This window comes from Mobula birostris, chromosome 6 (assembly GCF_030028105.1).
Source record: "Mobula birostris isolate sMobBir1 chromosome 6, sMobBir1.hap1, whole genome shotgun sequence".
NCBI lineage: Eukaryota > Metazoa > Chordata > Chondrichthyes > Myliobatiformes > Myliobatidae > Mobula > Mobula birostris.
In genome coordinates, this window is record NC_092375.1 from 141,738,322 (window position 1) to 141,759,817 (window position 21,496).

At 38.8% G+C, this 21,496-nt stretch overlaps 1 protein-coding gene across 2 annotated transcripts in view; it reads left to right on the plus strand.

Annotated features, from left to right (window-relative positions):
• vps8 (VPS8 subunit of CORVET complex) overlaps positions 1-21,496 on the plus strand; it is a 662,306-nt gene that overhangs the window by 128,456 nt on the left and 512,354 nt on the right. For both annotated transcript variants that reach the window (XM_072261484.1, XM_072261483.1), the window contains exons 25-27: positions 1,688-1,760; positions 12,447-12,566; positions 19,717-19,788. In XM_072261484.1, coding sequence (XP_072117585.1) covers positions 1,688-1,760; positions 12,447-12,566; positions 19,717-19,788 — 265 coding nt within the window. The remainder of the gene's footprint in view (positions 1-1,687; positions 1,761-12,446; positions 12,567-19,716; positions 19,789-21,496) is intronic.

The following is a 21,496-nucleotide window of genomic DNA, read 5'->3' on the forward strand; positions in this document are numbered from 1 at the left end:
GATTTCCTTGTGTTGGACCCATGTGATAGTTGTTTTGGTTTATTGTTTGTGGGTAGGAGGTCAGGATTTGCTTTTGTTAAATGATACCATAAGGGCAATAATTCAAAAGAATATGTTAATATATTGTGGCTTAATGTTTCCTTGAAAAGCTGTGTTCAGAGGAAATACTTGTGTGTTGCTGCTGTTAAACTTGATCAACGAAATGGCTAATCCATTAGCTAATGTGGATTCATGGGCTAGTGAATGTTTTTTCAACTGGATTATTTCCAAATTTTTTTCACCATTGATCTTTCCTTCCCTCACACCAAACAAGAATGGGGGATAAAGGCTTACAGAAGTTGAAATTAAATGTCAAAAATCATTCAGGATGTGCCTTTTCAAAATTCTTTTGGAACCACATCCGGATTCTTTTGTACAGTAGAAATTCTTTCTGACACGTTCACTTCATTGATTTATTTTCCCCTTATACATTTACTAGAAAAATGTGTTCAGTGCTGATCTGGTACTGCTAGAAATCTAAGGACAATATGTTATGAGCATGTTCTGAATTATTTTTTTGAGGGGGGGGACTAATTAAGATTGTTCTTGACATGTTTGGTTTCAATTTACACGTTCTATGTCTTCGAAAATTCTCTCCCATGCCTTCATAGCTAAGGGTTAGATTCTGATTGTAAAATATTTTCAGATTGTTAGTGTTCTTTTATTCATGAGGTTTTCTTTTGCTAATAATAATTTGCTTTTCATAGTCTCTCCTTGATAAGTGCTCCTGGGAGCTATCTTTATCAGTCAATTTATATTTTAATTAAAATGGTGAAATGCATTTGAAATGAGCATCGACAATAAGCATATTCGCACATTTATTTCAATGTACTCTGAATATTCAGTATCACTGTTTGTTGATTGAAACTAGCAATAGTGCAAACGATGATATTGTACAATTTTAAGCAAACCAATTTGATGAAAGAAATAGTTAAAAGTAATTCCAGTTGTCTCAAACATGTTGCTGGGTAGCGATCTTGATAAACTGGAGATGACATTTTATGTAGTTATATCCTGAAGCTTTTTTTTTCGACTTTACTGTGATACAAGTAAAGCATGCCATTAAGAGCATTTAATTTTGCTTGCGTTATTACCTTTCTGCCTTCGATTGGAAAATGTGTGGCAAGCCTTGTTTGAATATATTGCTGGACAGAACCTACTTCCCTCCTCATGGCATTGGTTGCCTGATACATCCACTCCTGAGGCACTCCACTTTCCCACACCAGTTAGAAAAATCAATAGATTAGCTAATTTGGTTCTTGATAATTGGCCACTGTTTCTATGCCAGTATTTTATAATAAACAGAGCTGTGTAAAGCAAAGTTTAAAAATAAAGCTCTCTTTAGTCACATTAAAATGTCTCTGCAGATTTGCTTCCTATGCATTGAATATTTAATTCTTTGAGAATCCAGGCAACTTCAATTAGAATAGAAAATGCTTTTGACTCCGACAAACTTAATTACATTTTATTGATTTTACTAGTTGATGTGCCTCTGTTAACCTTTAAATGTCTGTTGTTCTTAAGAAATTTATAAAAGTTGTTGATGTATAAATTGCATGGTGTATTTTTTAAAAGATACTGCTGAGATGAAATCTTTGCATGGTATGAGTCCTTAGAATACAGTACTGGAATTATTTTCCTTTTTCAGCTGTTGCCTGGCTGGACGAGCCTATCCTCTTGGTAATATTTCTGAGGACCTTGTCTCATTGGTAAAGCATCAGGTGAGTAAACCTGATAGCACAAAGTCCTGGATTTGTATCAGTGGGCTTGTTCTACAATTTAGGACATTAGGAAAAGCTTTGTCATTTCAGTCACTTTTCCTTCTGTAAACCTTGGGTTTCTTCTGCAGTAAACCTTGAGCTGTGTTTGCAAATTATTTAAGTTTAGATTCAGAATCAGAATTAGGATTAATATCACTGGCGTATGTTGTGAAATTTGTTGTTTTGTTGCAGCAGTACTTTGCAATACATAATAATAAAAAACGATAAATTACAATATAAAGAATATATAAAAAATTAAATAAGTGCAACAAGAGAGGGAGGAAAAGTGAGGTAGCATTCATGGTTTCATTGTCTATTAAGAAATCTGATAGCGGAGGGGAAGAAGCTGTTTGTGTAGCATTGTGTATCTTCAGACTTCTATACCTCTTCCTTGATGGTAGCAATGAGAAGAGGGCATGTCCTGGGTGATAGGGATTCGTAATGATGGATGCCACCATTTTTGAGGTATATCCTTTGAAGGTGCCCATGATGGAGCAGGCTGAGTTTATTTATTCCTGCAGCTTTTTCCGATCCTGTGCAGTGGCCCTTCCATATCAGATGGTGATGAAAACAGTTAAAATGTTCTCCATGGTATATCTGTAGAAATTTGTGAGTCTCTTCAAACTCCTTATGAAATATAGCCACTGTTATGCCTTCTTTGTAATTGCATCAATATGTTGGGCACAGGATCGATCTACATTGACATCCTGGAATTTGAAACTGCTCACCTTTTCCACTACTGATCCCTCAATGAGGACTGGTCTATGTTCCCTCGACTTCTCCTTCCTGAAATCCACTATCAGTTCGTTGGTCTTACCGGCATTGAGTGCAAGGAGTTGTTGAGACTCCACTCAACCAGCTGATCTGTCTCACTCCTATATGCCTCGTTATCACCATCTGAAATTCTGCCAACAATAGTTGTGTCATCAGCAAATTTGCAGAGGGTGTTTGATTTGTGCCTAGTCACACAGTTGTGGGTTCAGAGAGAGTAGAGCAATGGGCAAAGTACACATCCTTGAGGTGTGCCAGTGTTGATTGTCAGCAAGGAGGAGGTATTCTTTCCAATCCGGACTAACTGTGGCCTTCCAGTGGTGAAGTCAAAGATCCATTTGCAGAGGGAGGTATAGAGGTTTTGGAGCATGTTGGTTAGAACTGAGCGTATGATTGTGCTGAATGCTGAGCTGTAACCAATAAACAGCAGCCTGACTTGGGCATTGCTATTGTCTATGAGATTGCTCCTGCTTGTAGACCTATTGTAGCCATAGAGGGTCCAGGTTTTTGCTTTGGTAGGAGTTGATTCTGGCCTTGACTAACCCCTCAAGTCACTTCATCACAGTGGTTGAGTGCAGCTGGGTGATTGTCACTGATGCAGTTCATCCAGTTCTTGGGCACGGTTCTGATTGTTGCACAGGTTTTCGGTACCATACCATGTACACCATCAGGGTGTGATACCTTGCGAGGGTTCACCCTCTTGAAAATTGCAATGATGTCGGCCTCTGAGACAGCCATGACAGTGTCACTGAAATCTGTAGGGATTTGCACAATTGTAGTTTTACTCTTCCTTAGTTCTCCTAGATTAGAAGGACAGAGATTACCTGCTTTCTGCCTTTTGATCTTCTCATGTTGATTTTGAATGTTAATTTCAGAAGAACTTTTGTTATCGCATTCCTTGGTGAAAGTTAAGTGGTGGGGATGAGGTTAGAGGGAGATGTTGAGCAAGCTTTCCATAATAATTGGGTAAAGATTGAAATGGAAAGATGCAACTATACAATTGTTACTGTTTTCTTAGGCTTTGCTGAGTCTTGATCAGATTTTCTAAATGTCCTTCTGGAAGCATTTTTTCAGTAACAAGTTGAGAGCTGGCTTCCTCTTCAACACCTATAGTAAATGATAACAACTGCTGCAAATGATCACAATTGGTGCATCCTTTAAATAGAGCAGCCAAAAAAAAAATAGGAGCTTCACGGAAGTATTACTAGTGAGGTTTAATGTGCAGATTATCAAAAAGTCAAAAGTAGATTTAAAGAGGCTTTTACGGAATGTAAAAATATGGAAGCAGGAGTAATTCATTTGACCTTTTGCATTCGCTCCACCATTTGGTAAAATTAGCCCTTGTTTTACCTCTGCTACTTTCCTGCCCTATCTTTGTGCATCTTGATTGCCTTAAAATCTGGTGTATTAATCTTAGTTTCAAATATAATCAGTGCTCAAGCCTCTACAGTCTTAGATAGAAAATTTCAAACATTATAGTTGAAAGCAATTTCTTTCCATCTTATTTCCAATCCCTTATTCTCAGACTGTGACCCTGGTTCTTGAGTGATACAGCAAAGCATACAATACTAGATGTCAGACAGTCCACCATTTTGTAGATGAAGAAGTCAACACTGGTGCTCAATCTCATCAGAGTACACATAGAAATTTAGATTGTGTCTGGAAAATTTTGCCATTGACCAGTATGAGGGTGAGAAATAGGAAGAGACCAACGATAGACACTGGGGAACACTGGAAATAATGGTGACTATGGATCAGGGAATTTATATCTGGCTATCCTCTGCTTACAACCAATATGATAAAACTAGAATCAGGACATTGAAGTCATATCCAGTTGAATGACCATTGGTCATATCATGACAGTTGCTCCTTTTTTTTTTGAGAGCTGATTTTTTTGTCTTTTGAATCATATTAGCTCTAGTCACCATGTTAAAGTAGCAGTAGCATCCAAAAGGTAATTCTGTTTATTAGTCTTTACCTTCAGCAATCCTACCTGTATTGTGGTTTAGATTATTCCTAAGAAATTATTGATAGTTAACTGACGAAGTTGCTCAGGCCTCTGTATTTACATGCCATGACTCAGTACATCCTAAGTACAGGGAACCAATTGCATGCCTTATAATACTGTAGTCTGATTTTGCATTCTCTGTCCATATTATTGTTATCTCTTGTGTCCAAAGTAAGTTCCTTCCCATATGAAAGCAGAATTGGCATAGGCTTCTGAAATGGCATTATAATTGCAATAATAGAAGATGGGAAGTAAGTCTCATTTTTCAACTGTCTGAACTGCAGATGTTTCTTCTTGTTATTAAAGGGTAAATACTATAATGAGGAGAAGCTTAAATTGGTCATTTGTAACATACTAGGTATCATATGGTCATTATGGTTAAGTCAGCCGTGTATTGGTTGGCTGTGAGCAGTGAACTTAGACTTACTGTGCTCCTGAATCTAGAGGTATAAATAATTCTTGTAGTGTAAACTTCAATTTAATAAACTTATTTTGACTAAGTAAACTGTACAGTACAGTCATTGTGAATGTAGGCTTTCTGAACAGTGGCTACTGTGGATAAACCATAATAAAGAGTTGGGATTTAACTATATATTATGCTGTGAATCACAATAAATTAGTAAGCAGACTGAGAGCTTGTGATCATAATTTATGATTCTGTTCAACACAGCACTGATCAATGTTCCTTAACAAAATAATGATTGCATGAAAATAAGATGATTGGAGCAGCCATATAGGAGCTGCAAGTTAAATTGATGTGGTTGACTTTGTTATTCGACAATGACAATGAGCACATTCACAAGCCAGAGAGGGAATCTTTTGTAAATTATGTACTGAGGTATATAAATATCTGAAGAGCATCTCCTGTGTTCCTGTGTATAGGGTATCTCCATGTCACTTAAGGCTAGAGAGAAACTGGCATACTGTGCCTCAATAATTATGAAGATTTGCTCGAAGGATGTGTACTGTGCAGAAATAAAATTTGTGGAGGAATTGATTTGCTGAATGCATTTCCTGCTTATACCCCTAGATCCAAGTTTTCAACAGAAACTTAAGTGAGCAGTCCATAAATCTGAGAATAGAATAGGAGACCTCCTATTCCATAGCAACACACACAAAATATGTGCAGGAACTCAGCAGGTCAGGCATCATCTATGGAAATGAATAAGCAGTTGACATTTCTGGCCAACATCCTTCTTCAGGATGGGATTACCTTCTGTTCCATGTTTTTATGATGCATATTAAATATTATATGAATCTTGTGTTACATTATAATTTTATTTTTACTTTAGTTTTACCTTTAGGTATTCTGGTTATCGCTATTTTGACCGTGCTTTAAAATTGTCTGCTGATTATTTCTAGAATTTCATGCAACATTCTTTAATGCCCTAAACTTTAATGTTTATGTCTTACCCCTACTTGATTTCCCAGAATACATCACCTTTCACATACATAGAGCATAACATAGTACAGTACAGGATTAGATCCACAATGTATGTGCTGAACATGATGCCAAATTAAATTAAATCTCTTCGGCCTGCATGTGATCCCCAGTCCTACTTGTTTCTGTGTACCCTTCCTTCCAGCATACCTGTCCTATCATCTACTTTCCCTTCAATCCCTCCTTTACTTGCCTGCTTCTCTAGTTCCTATCGCCTGATTACACACTTCCAGATAGCACCAGAAAACAGCCCTTTGAGAATATTGGCTCTCCTCCAGTTCAGGTGTAATCTGTCCCTCTTGTGCAGGTTCCACCTCCCAATGATCCATATATCTAAAGCCTTCCTGCACCAGCATCAGAGCTGTGTATTGAACTCCACTACCTTTCAGTTTCTGGCTTCACTAATATTTGACATGGTAATAGTCCTGAGATTACAACTTTGAAAGCTCTGCTTTTTAACTTGCTACCTAGCCAGTAGAATGTTGAATTATGTTCTGAAGCTTAACACTAATTCAGTGCCTCAGTTTGTTTTGGAAATAGACTGATTTTACAGAGGTAAAATCTTGCTCCATGAAACTTTGTACAATTAATTTAAGATTGTGGAAAATAAAAGCTGGAAATCTTTTGAGTCACAGGGACATAAAATTGGAAATGGGCTCTTTTGCCCACTCCATCCATATTGACCATCAAGCACAATTTTTTTCTTTACTAATCTTATGTTAACCTTTTTTTATTCTCTCTACATTCTCATCACCTCTCTTCCAGATTCAACCACTTGCTAACTTCCAAAAGCCACTTCAGAACTTTTTGTGCATGGTAGAATTTTACAAATATGAAACCAAATGAGTTGAGTACATCATTTGATGTTAATGTTTCTATCCTTACCCTGTAGCCTGATTTCAAAGCCTCAAGCACTCAGAGCTAACCATAATTATAAATACAATTATATAATTGGCATTCCTAGCATTTCCAATGGAGATTATATAAACTGATGCAGCTCTCTCCCAAACGCTGAAAGGGAAAATATATCTGGATTTGTTTTCCACTATTGTTAAATTGACTGCCTATTCAATGGGCCTGATGGCATTAAGTAAATGTTAAAGAATCTTGGAAACTGACCCATTATTATAACCTAACTAAATGAATGGTTCTAGTCCAACCACTCTGCTGGTAACCAAACTTGGAAACTTACCATGCTTGAAAAAGATAACCTCTTCTGAATAAATTCATACAGAACCAACTGACAAAAAAAATTATCATTAATTAAGGCTGCAGTAAATGAGTGGAGAGATTGTTTACAGAATCAGTCAGATTTATTATCACTGACATATGACATGAAATTTGTTGGCTTCCATCAGTAGTGTAGTGCAAAGACATTAAAAAAATCACTAAATTAGTTTCAAAGTAAATATGGGAAAAGATAGTTCTGATGTGTGGGGTGAGATTCTAGATTGGAGAAAGGCCAATTTTGATGGTATCATAAAGGATCTGGCAAGTGTAGATTGGGACAGGTTGTTTTCTGGCAAAGGTGTACTTGGAAAATGGGAGGTCTTCAAAAGTGAAATTTGAGAGTTCAATGTTTGAATGTGTTTGTCAGAATAAAAAGTAAAGATACCAGTTTAGGGAACCTTAGTTTTTAAGAGATATTGAAGCTTTGGTTAAGAACAAAAATAGGTATATAGGAGATAGGAACAAATAAGGTACTTATGGAGTTAAAGAGATGCGAGAAAACACTTAAGAAGGAAATCAGGATGGATAAAAGAAGGCATGAGGTTGCCTAAGCGGACAGACTGAAGGAGAATTTTATGAGATTCTACAGATACGTTAAGAGGTGTTTGCTGTCTTGAGGCAAATTAGGGTGAATAAATCCCCAGGGCCTGACAAGGTGTCTCCTGGGATCCTGTGGCAGACAAATGCAGAAATTGCAGGGGCCCTACCAGAGATATTTAAGTCATCCTTTACAACAGGTGAGGTACTGGAGGATTGGAGTATAGCTGATGTTGTCGTCTGATGTTTAAGAAATGCTCCAAAAGTAAACCAGGAAATGATAGGCCAGTGACCGTGACATCAATAGTGGGAAAGTTATTGGAAAGTATTCTAAGGGACCGGATATAGGAGTATTTAGGAATATTTAGACTGATTAGGGGTAGTTAGGCACAAAGCATGCCTTTGTGCATAATGGTCGAGGGTCTTCTAACATCCATCATACACTAATTGTTTCATTTCTGAAATCATTCTTGTCAGCCTGCTCTGAACCCGCTCCAATGCCAGCACATCTTTTCTTAGTTAAGAGGCATAAAACTGCTCACAATACTCCAAGTGCAGTCTGAACAATGCCTTATAAAGTCTTAGCATAACATCCTTGCTCTTATATTCCAGTCCTCTTGAAATGAATGCTAACATTGTATTTGCCTTCTGTCGTCCAAATCATTAACGTATAACTTGAGAAGAAGTGTTAAATAGCCTCATATGCTGCACCTCATCAACGACGTTCTGAAAATCCAAGTATACAACGTCCACAGATTCTCCTTTGTCTATCCTGACTGTTACAGTATTTCCTCAAAGAATTCCAACAGATTTGTTAGCCAAGTCTTCCCCTTAAGGAAACCATGCTGACTCTGACCTAGTTTATCATGATCCTTCAAGTACTCTGAAACCTCAACATTAATAATGTTACTGCAACATTTTTCCAACCACTGAAGTTATACTAATTGGCCTATAATTTCCTTTCTTCTGCCTGCTTCCCTTCTTAAAGAGTGGATGGACATCTGCAATTTTCCAGTCCTCTGGAACCATGTCGTGATTCTGGAAAGAGCATTACATATGCCTGCACAATCTTTTCAGCTACCTTTTTCAGAACCCTGGGGTGTAGTGTATCTGTTCCTGATGACTTGTCTATCTTCAGACCTTTCAGCTTGCCAAGCACCATCTCCTTTGTCACAGCAACTACTCAGCTCTGACCCTGACATGTGAATTTCGGGCATATTGCTAGTGTCTTCCTCAGTGAAAACTGATGAAAAATATTTATTATGTTCGTCTGCCATTTCTCTGTCCCCCGTTACTACTCCTTCAGCATCATTTTCCAGTGGTGCAATATCCACTCTTGCCTCTCTTCTACTCTTTATGTATCTGAATAATAATCTGTATTATAGGTATTGTCTTTTATATTATTGGCTAGCTTACTTTCATATTTTATCTATGCAATTTTTAGTTGTCTTTTTTTTTCAAAGTTTCCCAATCCTCTAACTTCCCACTGATTTTAGCTGTATTATATGACCTCTGTTTTGCTTTTTTCACTTTTCTTGTCAGCCATGTTGCCTCATCCTCCCTTTAGAATGCTTGCTCATCTTTGGGTTATATCTATCCTGCGCCTTCTGAATTGCCCCCAGAAACTCCAGCCATTGCTGTCATCTTCCCAGCTAGAGTTCCCTTCTAATCAACTTCAGCCAGCTCCTCTCACGTGTGTCTGTAGTTCTCATTAGTCCTTTAATACTGATAGGCCTTTTTTTATTTTCTCCTTCTCAAACTGCAGGGTAAATTATATCATATTATGATTACTGCTTCCTGTGAGTTCTTTTACCTTAAACTCCCTAATCAAATCTGATTCATTACACAACACCCAATTCAGGATAGCCTTTCCTTAGGTGGGTTCAGCCACTAGCTGCTCTAAAATGCCATCTTGTAGGCATTCTACAAATTCTCTCTCTTGGGATCCAGCACCAATCTGATTTTCCCAATCTACCTGCATATTGAAATCCCCCATGCCCTCTTTGCATCCTTTTCTATTTCCTGTTGTAATTTATATCCCAAATCCTGGCTACTGTTCGGAGATCTGTATATAATTCTCATCAGGAGGCTTTCGTTCTTTCATTTTCTTAACTGTACCCAAATGGATTCTGCATTTTCCAATCCTATGTCACCTCTTTCTAAGGGTTTGATTTTTTTTTTACCAACAGAGTCACCTCGCCTGCTCTGTCTTGCTTGTCCTTTTGATACAATGTAGCTCCTTGCATGTTAAGCTCCCAACAAGGATCTTCTTTCAGTCACAGCTCAGTGATGCCGACAATATCGTACCTGCCAATCTCTTAACTGTGCTACAAGATCATCTACCTTATTCCCTATACTGCGTGTGTTCAAATGTAACACCTTCAGTTCTGTATACATCACTCTTCTCAATTTTGCCCGTGTTCCACTTCAACTCATTCCACTGACTGCAATTTTGTTTTATCATCTGCCTTTCCTTCCTCACACTCTCACTACACAGTGCATGTACTTGTATACCAACTGCCCCATCCTCTGCTCTATCACTCTGGTTCAGATTCCTCTGCGAAATTAGTTTAAATCCTCCCCAGTAGCTCTTGCACATTTCGGATATTAGTCCCCCTCAGGCTCAGGTGTAACCCATACGTTTTGTACAGTAATACTTTTCCAAGAGATCCACCCAGGCTGTGCTCATTTCTTGCTACTGACCTTAGGTAGAAGGTACAAGTGCCTCAGGACTTCCACCACCAGGTTCAAGAACAGTTACTACCCTTTAACTATCAGGCTCTTGAACAAAAGAGAATAGCTACACTCATTTAAAGACTCTGCCATATGTTATTTCCTGCTCATTATTTATTGTCATTTATTTATATCTGCATTTGTGTAGTTTGCGTACAGTTAAGTTGCTGATGTTTACAGTTACTGTTCTATAGGTTTGCTCAATATGCCAGCAGAAAAAGAATCTCAGGGTTGTATCTAGTAACATGTACGTAATCTGGTAATAAATTTTAATTTGAATTTTAAACCTTGAGATCCCAGTGATCCAGAAATCTGAAACTCTGCCCCTGAATCAATTTCTCAGCCATTCATTCATCGGTCCTAACATCCTATTTCTGCTCTGACTAGCACATGGTATTGCAAGTAATCCAGTGATTGCTGGAGGACATAACTTTCAGCCTGTTCCCTAACTCCCTGTACCTACTGCACAGGACCTCTTCCCCCTTTCTCCTTATGTCATTGGTGCCAATGTACACCACAACCTCTGGCCGTTCACTCTCCCTCTTGAGAATATTCTGCAACCACTCTGAGACATACTCGACTCTTTTGCGATCAGAGTCTCCTGACTAGAACCCTAACTATCAAGATTCCTATCGCTATTGCTTTACCTGACTTTACCCTTCCCTGCTGAGCCTCAAAGTCAGCTGTAGTGCCACTGGTCTGGTTGCTGCTACTGTGCCCTGATATGTCATCCCCTTCAGCAATATCCAAAGGAGTATACTTGTTGCAGAGGGAGATACAGAGGCACGTGGTACTGGGATTATTAGTCATGAGGGAACGATGATGGTGAAGGTCCAACTCAAGTTGATAAACAGTGGACGGGCATGTGTTTCATAGTTGTCTAGGTAGCTGTAACACAGAGTGGAGAGCCAGTGTGACTGAGTCTACTGTAGACCCATTGTGATGGTAGGCAAATTGCAGTGGCTCTGGGTCCTTGTTCAGGCAGGATTTCATTAACCTATCTCTTGAAGCACTTCATTATGGTAGATGTGCGTGCTACTAGGCAATAGTCATTGAGACAGCATACCCTGCTCTTTTTGAGCACTAAAGGTACTAGAAAGATTGTTGCTTTTTGAAGCAGGTGGGATCCTCACACTGCAACAGTGAGAGGTCGAAGATATTTTCAAACCCTCTGGCCAGTTGGCTGGCACAGATTTTTCAGTACCCGGGCAGGTATGGCATCATGACCTGACGTCTTGCAAGGGCTTCACCCTCTTGAAGGATGTTCTGACATTGGCCTCTGAGATAGACATGGGTATTTGCACAAATGTAGTGTTATTCTCCCTTTCAAAGCATGCATAAAAGGTGTTGCTCTCACCGGAGACTGAAGCATCATAGCCAGTTTTGCTGTTATGTATAGCTTTTTCGTAAATAATGGCATGCAAACACTGCCACAGCTATTGTGCACCAATTCTGTCTTTAGTTTCACTCAGAGTTGCCTTTTTGCACTCACAGTAACCTTCCTTAAGTCATACCTGGACTTGTTTAATTATGGATTGCTGATGTTGAACACCTCAGATTTAGCCCTCAGCATACTGTGAATCTTTCTCACTGAGAACTTAGAGTTATCCTGGACTTTGTGCTTCCCCTGTATTGGTCGATTTATTTTTAATTAATTTTGAAGTTGTGCTCTGTGATACTCTGCAGGATTTGCTGTCTATTCAATGCTTCAACTAGAGCAATTATACATCAGCCATAAGCCTGGGTTTTATGCACACAGCTCATTAAAAATGTTCTACTGCTGTTTATAAATGCATCTCCTGTGCTCCAAAAGATTTGCTGAGAACAAAAAGGCTTTCTATGTCACATTTATGTAAAAGTCTATTTGAATGATGCTAATTTACATTATCTCTTTGATACATATTTTCCTGTTTTTGATTTGTTTCAGGTCTTTGAGTTTTTGATCCGTTTGCACTCAACTGAAGTAGCTTCTGATGAAGAACTGTACCCTCAAATTAGGACACTCCTTCACTTCGATACTCGAGAGTTTCTTAATGTTTTGGCTCTGGTACAGTACTTCTACTTTAGCAATTTCAGTTTCATTAAGAGTGTGTTCAAAATTTGTTTTACTGGTGGTTTATTAAACAAAACATCAAGAACTATTTTTCATCTACAACAAATCTTTAATTCTTCGTTGCTTATGTTACGGTGTTTACTTGCAGTTTTTCTTTAGCTGATGAGAGTAATGCACATCTCTTTGTCTTGCATTTTGGGACTAGCTTATCTGTTTATAGCCATAAAATAATTTTGTAATGTATTCCCTATTGTAATGTGAGAAATGTGGCAGCACACAATAGGATTATACTGCCAGCAATGAGACGATGACAGATAAACTGTTTATAAGTGATTTTACCCTTAATGCCAAAGTAACAGTTCTTCAAAGAATTTTATGCATCTACCTGAGAAAACAGTTTATTGTTTAATGTTGATCTGAAAGATGCTGCTTCTCCTAGTACACCATTTCCTCGGACCAAGGTGGAGTCTTATGCTTTAGGCTGGACTTGAATCCACAATATTGAATGCGATGAATCCTGTTCATAGAACATCAGCTAACAAGTGATTATTCTTAAAATTATGGGCCCACACTCAGTGTAGTCGACATTTTAATTATGGGTGTTGCCACTATCAATTACAAATGTAGTATTGTATAATTTTGTTTAATTTGTTTCAATTTTTGTGTAAGTTAAGTTTCTGATGTTATGTGGCTGTGATGTTGCTACAGGTAGGCTTTTCATTCCACCTTCGCATACATGGACTTGTGCATATGACAGTAAATGCAAATTCCACTGTCAATTCAATGCTGGCCCTGTACTTCAGCAGATATTTGATTCCGAGGGTTCTGTTCATGAGCTGAATTACATCTGACTGGATTATCCAGCTCATACAAGCCTTTTTAAGTTGTTTTCCCCAGTTCGTTGTACATTTTATCTAAGGGGCTAAGTATCATGAGGCAAGTATACCTTTTTTAAATTTAGTCCTCCTGTAGCCTGAGGCAGCCAAAATCTACAAGTGGCTCAGCTGCTTTTGCTCAAACAATGGATTCAGGTTTTCTTAGTTCATTTAGACTTGCATCATGTTGAACGGCATGTTCACTCACAAGATAATTGGAAATCTGCATGTGTGTTAGTCATTAATACATATAATTAGTTGTTGTTTAAAGTAATTTCAGAGTTTTAATTTTATGGGAGTTCTAGTAAACCTGTGGGGTTGTTTTACAGGGTTTGTGCTGTATTGAGTTTCTTTCCACCAACTAAATACTAGATATGAATTCATCCTCCATACTTAAACTCACTTTGAATTTATCCTCTGTGCGTTTCACTGTATGTGAAATAAAGCTACTCTTTAAAACACTATTACTGCTAACTTAGATTTTAAATTTAAACCCCCCTCCCTCCACAATTACAGTATTACCCTTGCTGCATATATGTCTGATTTTTTGATATATACCCTATTACTGTTATGGTTTCGGTGGCTTACAAATAACTCCTTATGTTTTCACACTGTTGTTCTTGACTTAACCCAAACTGATTTTTTTTTTTGGTAAAAGCTCTTATCTAATTGCCCTTAGGAAGGTAGTAGTGACCTGCTGTAATGAACTACAACAATACTCCTGGCATAGGTATTCCCATATTTCTGATGGATAGATAGATTGACCCAGCTCTGGTGAAGGACCACTGATATTTTCCTACAGGGCTAATATAAAAATTGGAGAGGAACTTGTCTTTGGTTGTGCCCCTATTTGCCCCTTGTCCTTAATCCATGAGTATCCCCCCTCACATTCTCTTTTTTCACCAAGAGAATGAAATGTCTAGAGTATTCTGCCTGAGAGTGGTGAAAGCAGAGTTGCTGACAGCACTTTTGAGACAAGCACTTGAATCGCCTAGGAATAGGGTACTATGGACCGTTTTCTGGAAGATGGGATTATTATTGTTCAGTGACCAATGATTGGGATGGAAGTGATGAGACAAATAGCCTGTTTTATGTTCTATTACTCCAAGTTATTTCTATAATATCGCATCTGGAACAGCCTCAATACTCCAAATGTGGCTCAACTGAAGTTTTATACGGTTGTATAAAAGAGTAGGGATTAATGGGTCCTTTTCAGAATGGCAGGCAGTGACTAGTGGGGTACCGCAAGGCTCTGTGCTGGGACCGCAGCTATTTACAATATTCATTAATGATTTAGATGAAGGGATTAAAAGTAAAATTATCAAATTTGCAGATGACACAAAGCTGGGTGGCAGTGCGAAATGTGAGGAGGATGTTATGAGAATGCAGGGTGACTTGGACAGTTTGGGTGAGTGGGCAGGTGCATGGCAGATGCAGTTTAATGTGGATAAGTGTGAGGTTATCCACTTTGGTGGCAAGAACAGGAAGGCAGATTACTATCTGAATGGTGTCAAGTTAGGAAAAGGGGAAGTACAATGAGATCTAGGTGTCCTTGTTCATCAGTCATTGAAAGTAAGCATGCAGGTACAGCAGGCTGTGAAGAAAGCTAATGGCATATTGGCCTTCATAACAAGGGGAGTTGAGTATAGGAGCAAAGAGGTCCTTCTGCAGTTGTATAGGGCCCTGGTGAGACCACACCTGGAGTATTGTGTGCAGTTTTGGTCTCCAAATTTGAGGAAGGACATTCTTGCTATTGAGGGAGTGCAGCATAGGTTCATGAGGTTATGTAATATGTTGAAAGATTGGAGCGACTCGGCTTGTATACACTGGAATTTAGAAGGATGAGAGGGGATCTGATTGAAACATATAAGATTATTAAGGGATTGGACGTGCTAGAGGCAGGAAGCATGTTCCAGATGTTGGGGGAGTCCAGAACCACAGTTTAAGAATAAGGGGTAGACCATTTAGAATGGAGTTGAGGTAAAACTTTTTCACACAGGGTTGTGGTTCTGTGGAATGCTCTGCCTCAGAAGGCAGTGGAGGCCAATTCTCTGGATTCTTTCAAGAAAGAGTTAGATAGAGCTCTTAAGGATAGCAGAGTCAAGGGATATGGGGAGAAGGCAGGAACAGGGTACTGATTGTGGATGATCAGCTATGATCGCAGTGAATGGCGGTGCTGGCTTGAAGGGCTGAATGGCCTACTCCTGCACCTATTGTCTATTGTACCACGGCTTGCCATCTGTGTCTTAAGCGATGAGGGTAAACTTGCCGTGCACCTTCTTTACCACCCAAATACTTACAGGGAGCTATGGACTTGCACCCTAAGATCCCTCTGTACATCAGATTCCCAAAGTTCCTGCCATTTACAGGGACGTCCCTTTAGAACAAAGGTTAGGAGGAATTTCTTTAGTCAGAGTATGGTGAATATGTGCAATTCATTGCTGCAGATAACTGTGGCAGCTAGTTATTGGGTATATTGAAAGCAGATGTTGATAGGTTCTTGGTTAGTAATGCCTTCTCTCCATAACTTTTGATGGCAGGAGAGTAGTGTTAAGAAGGATAATAAATCAGCTATGATGGAATGGTGAATCAGACTTGATGGGCCAAATGGCCTGATTCTGCTCCTGTGTCTTATGGTCTTATGTTTTCTTGTACTTGACCTCCTGAAGTGCAACCCTCACACTTATCTGGATTAAACTCTCATGTCATTACTTTGTCTAAATCTCCAGCTGATGTATTTGATGCTTTATCTTTGACAACCTTCCTCATTGTTCACAGCACCACCAATTTCAGTGTCATCTGCAAACTTGCTAATCAAACCACCTACAGTTTCATCCAAATCATTAATGTATATTACAAACAACAGAGGCCTTAGCATTGTATATTGTAGAGCACTAATAGTCACCAACCACCATTTAGGAAAGTACCACTTGATAACCAATCTGATTTTGAATCCAGTTATCAAAACACTGTGACATAATCTTCTGAACCACTCTGAGTGAAATGTTTTACTGAAGTCCATGCATTCAACATTCACTGCACTACCCTCGTCAATCATCTTCATCACTTCCTCAGAATTATTGGACATTGTGAGATTATCAGTGAATGCTCTCACTTCTGAACATGTAAGAAAGGTCATTGATGAAGCAGCTGAAGCCCATTGAGTGAGGGACGTTGCACTGAGGAGTTGTTGTAGTTACAGCATTATTGTTCCATGTACTAAACCAGGCTCTCTCATCAAGCAAATTACAAACTTGAGAACTTTGAGATAGTTCATCTTGCCCCTTAGTATAAGCTGAAGTCTTAGTTACAAATTTGAGGAGAATATTGCAAATTTCAAGACAATATTGCGTCTGATCTGGCGCCATGGTAGCGTAGCTGTAAGCGCAGCATTATTACAGCTTGGGGCGTCAGAGTTTGGAGTTCAATTCTGACGTCACCTGTAAGGCGTCTATAAATGCGTGGATTTTCTCTGGGTACTGTTCCTCTTGCAGTTGAAATACACTGGTTAATAGGTTAATTGGTCATTGTAAATTGTTCCGTAATTAGGCTAGGGTTAAGTTGGTGGTTGCTGGGTGGCATGGGTCGAAGGGCTGGGAGGGCCTATACCGCGTTGTATCACAATAAATAAATAAATAAAAATAATACCTCTCATTCTTAAGCTTTTTGTAGACATTACATTCTATTATGCATGTTCTTTAATAATTCTCTTGGGAGAGCTATTAAATAATATTTGGGAATCATTTTACGTGACAGTAGAAAATGGTCTATGTCAGGTTGCCCATGGTTCACTTAACTTGCTTGACTTTATTTTCCATTGACATCCCAGTTTATTTTTTGCCATGCTCTGAGTTGGCTTTAGAAACATATTGGTGAGATGAGGCCAGATATGATTAAGTAGCTTTAGTTTACTGTAAATCTAGAACATGGCCGAAGATGACAATCTCAACTCATTTATTGCCATGTGTTGCACTCTGGATATTGAAATATTGAAGCGCAAGGTTGAATTTGGAGGGAGGAGAAGATGGCGGCGTAATGCAGCGTGCGAGGCTGTTCCGAATGAATATCGATATGTGTTAACTAGGGGGCCGTGCACAATCCGGATTTGATGGAGACAGCTGTGAGAAGCACGGAGGAACACCTGGAGTAACTTCTGAAATGCCTGCTTCGCTGCCGCTGCTACTGTGCGATCGAGAATCTCCAGAGAGGAAGACCCCAAATCCCCAGCTTTGCCTGTTGCCGGGGCCGGGGCTGGGGCCAAAGCGCTCGGCAGAGATGGTGCTCGGTGTCGGAAAGCTGGTCGGAGGCTTGGAATTTTTGGACGGACCCGGAGTCGGACTGTGGTCGGATGCTTCAGTATGCTGCACGGCGAGTTGATGGCGCTGGAGGTTCACCGTCTGTGTGAGATGCTGGGACTTTCGAGAGACTTTGAGGCTTTTACTGTGCCATGGTCTGTTCTTATCAAATTACGGTGTTGCTTTGCACTGTTGTAACTATATGTTATAATTATGTGATTTTTGTTAGTTTTTAAAGTCGGTTTGTCATGTGTCATTTCTTAATGCATGCATTACTAAATGACAAAGAGGACTGCGTGTACTTGTAATCTTAAAAAAAAATACTAATTTGTCTAAAATTAGACAGTTAAAAGCTGTTGATATTTCAAGTGTACGTTTAGTTTTTACTTTTAAAAGTTATGAAACACTTCTACAATATTAAAGAGCTAATAAACTTGTAAATTTAACAAAATTTGTTTACATTGGTATAACTTGTGTTTCATACCTTCTGAGATAATGCAGGCTTATTCCTGCTGCTTTTGGACATCAAAGTACGTTTATGTCATATACTGCCTTTAAATTCATTTTCTTGCAGACATTTACAGGAAAATAAAGAAATACAAAGGAATATAAAAGCTATACATAAAGAATTGCAAACAACCAATGTGCAAAAGAAGATATATTATGCAAATTAAAAAAAGAACTAATACTGAGAAAATGAGCTGTAGAGTTCATGAATGTAAGTCTATAGGTTGTGGGTTTGTCAGGAGTTGTGAGTGAAGTTATCCATGCTGGTTCAGGAGATTGATAGTTGTGGAGTAATAGCTGTCTGCTGAACTTGTTGGTGTGGGGTCTAAGGCTCCTGCACCTCTTGCCCAATGGTAGTAGCGAGGAGAGATCATGGCCTGGGTGATGGGGGTCCGTGATAATAGATGTTGATTTTTTGTGGCAGCACTTCATGTACACGTGCTGAATGATAGGAATGTGTTTGCTTGTGATGGACATGGAATGGAAGTGAAATGCAGATTTTTTTAAATGCTGAAAACTTTGTTTCCACAATTACTTCTGCTAACTCAGAAACCAAATTCGGGCCTATACCCTGCTTGATCTTGCAAATGTCTTCAATTAAATGTCTTCAGTATTTAATTTGGGGGTGGGGGGGGGGGGGAAGCATGAGATATAAGAAGAAGTGAAACAGGCCTGATGCAGACTGTGGAGCCGAAATGGCAAGCTGTATCTTTTGCATCCATAGATGCTGCTTGATTCGATGACTTCTTCCCGCATTCTGTTTTTTTTTGTTCCACAATGTAATATTTACACAAGAAAATTGTATCACTTATAATGCAGCTTCTTTACATCTTTTTTGAAAATATATTTTTGCTGGCTTGGTAACATGGTTCTTCTGGTCTTTGTAGATTCATATCTCAATAGCTCAAAATAACTGAGCCATTAAAGTACAAAAGGTGTCAGATGAGATATTAAAAAGGCAGTACATCTCAGATTGGTAAAAGGTTTTATGGCAATATTTTGTTGAGCAGAGAAGTTGCATCTCGTGCCTTGACAAGTATCTATCCCCTAAAGGCAGTACAGATATTATCTAGTTATTATGTTTGTGGAACGTTGTTCAGCAGAAACAGGATGTTGTTTCAACAATATGTGTAAACTTCAAAAGTGTCACTTTAATTGTTAAAGATGTTGAAGCACCAAAGTGGTGCAAAATTTTCTCATTGAATTTTCTATGAAGAGCAAAATTTCATTGATTTTAGTACAGATTAATTTTTCCATTTTGTGCCTTAATTATGGAGTAGTATTAATAAAAGTCATGGATCTATGTTTCTTCTGTCCTGAGCAGATTAGGATGCAGTGAACCTTACTTAAAAGGAAGTGATGTAAAAATTATAAGGGAGATTTGTTTGTTCTTCTCTCCAAACCTCCATAAACTCATTTTGGCATATAAGACATAATTCAGCAATGTGCCGTCTTTGTTTTCAATAGACTTTTGAAGACTTCAGAAATGACAAGCAAGCAGTGGAGCATCAGCAGAGGATTGTGGATATCTTACTCAAGGTAAGAATTCTTTGAAAAAAAATGGCAGTATTCTCTGCAATGGTATAGGCTGTGGTTGTTGATGAAGCCCACTTGGGGCGATTTATACTAGATAGGCTTGGTCTCCATCTTAACTGCTGCAGGCTTTGTGCTGAAAAGAATTTCGGTGTTGTTAATGTTGGGGATTCCAGAACACAAACTGATGAAGGAAAAACTGCGCGGTCCAGTAAGATTTATCTGAGAGGGAAACTTCTAGTGACAATGATCCCATGTGCCTGCTGCATTTATTCTTCCAGCTGTTAGAGGTAATGCTTTGGGAGATGCTGTCAAATAACTACAGTGCATACGTCGACATACGTTAAAGCTGTAGTGTGCTGGTGTTGGAGGTGGATATTAAAAGTGGAGTACCTGCTGTGCAACTGACTTGATTTGGGTGCAGTAGAGTATCTTTGCGGTTGCAGGGTCATTGCTGTATTTGCACTCATTCGGGCAGTTGGAGAGTATTCTACCACAATTCTAACATGCTTTAACAGTGTAAAAATTGGTTTGTGGAAACAGTTGAATCATTTGTGGTAGGAAACCCAACATGTTAATACTGTTTCTTTTGTAGATGGTACATTTAGAAATATTTAAGTCTTGGTATCTATTTATGCACCACACATTCCTGTTGGTTAAAAAATACCTCTCAACTACTTCTAGTCCACATACAACAACTATTTTTGTTCTATCTGTCCTTTGTAAGCTGTCATCGGCATGATGAAAATTATACTGTAAGCAGAGCATGTGAACATAGAGCAAAGAACATAGAACAGTGCAACACACCACGATGTTGTGATGCCCAATATAGTTCTAGTTCAAAGTTTGAGATAAATTTATTATCTAATTACATATATGTCACCATGTACATCCCTAAGATTCATTTTCATGTGGGCATACACAGTAAATCCAAGAAATTCAGTAGAATCAAAGCAAGACTACACCCAACAGGATGGACAAACAACCAATGTGCAAAAGGCAACAAACTGTGCAAATACAAAAGAAAAATACTAAGTATATAAATACATAAGCAATAAATAAAGAAAACATGAAATCAAGTGTACTTGAAAGTGAGTCTATAGGTTGTAGGAACAGTTCAATGATGGGGCAGGTGAAGTTATTCCCTCTGGTTCAGTAGCCTGATGGTTGAGGGATAATAACTGTTCATGACCCAGGTGCTGTGGGTACTCAGGCTCCTGTACCTGCTTCCTGATAGCAGCAGTGAGAAAAGAGCATGGCCTGGATGGAGGGGGTCCTTGATAATGGATGCAGCTTTCCTGTGACAGCACTCTGTGTAAATGCGCTCAGTAAAGGGGAGGGCTTTATCTGTTTGACTGGGCCATATCCACTACTTTTTGTAGGATTTTCCATTCAAGGGCATTGATTTATCAGTACCATGCTGTGATAAAACCAGTCAATATACTCTTCACCACACACTTATTAACATTTGTTAGTGTTTCAGATGTCATATTGAATCTTGCAAACTTCTAATGAAGTAGAGGCACTGCCATGCTTTCTTCATAATGACACTTATGTGCTGGACTCAGGGCAGATCTTCTGAAATGACAACGTCGAGGAAGTTAAAGGTGGTGATCGTTTTCACTGCTGATGACGATGAGATCTGGCTCATGGACCTATGGCTTCCTCCTCCTGAAGTCAATAATCGGCAACTTGGTCTGGCTGACATTGAGTG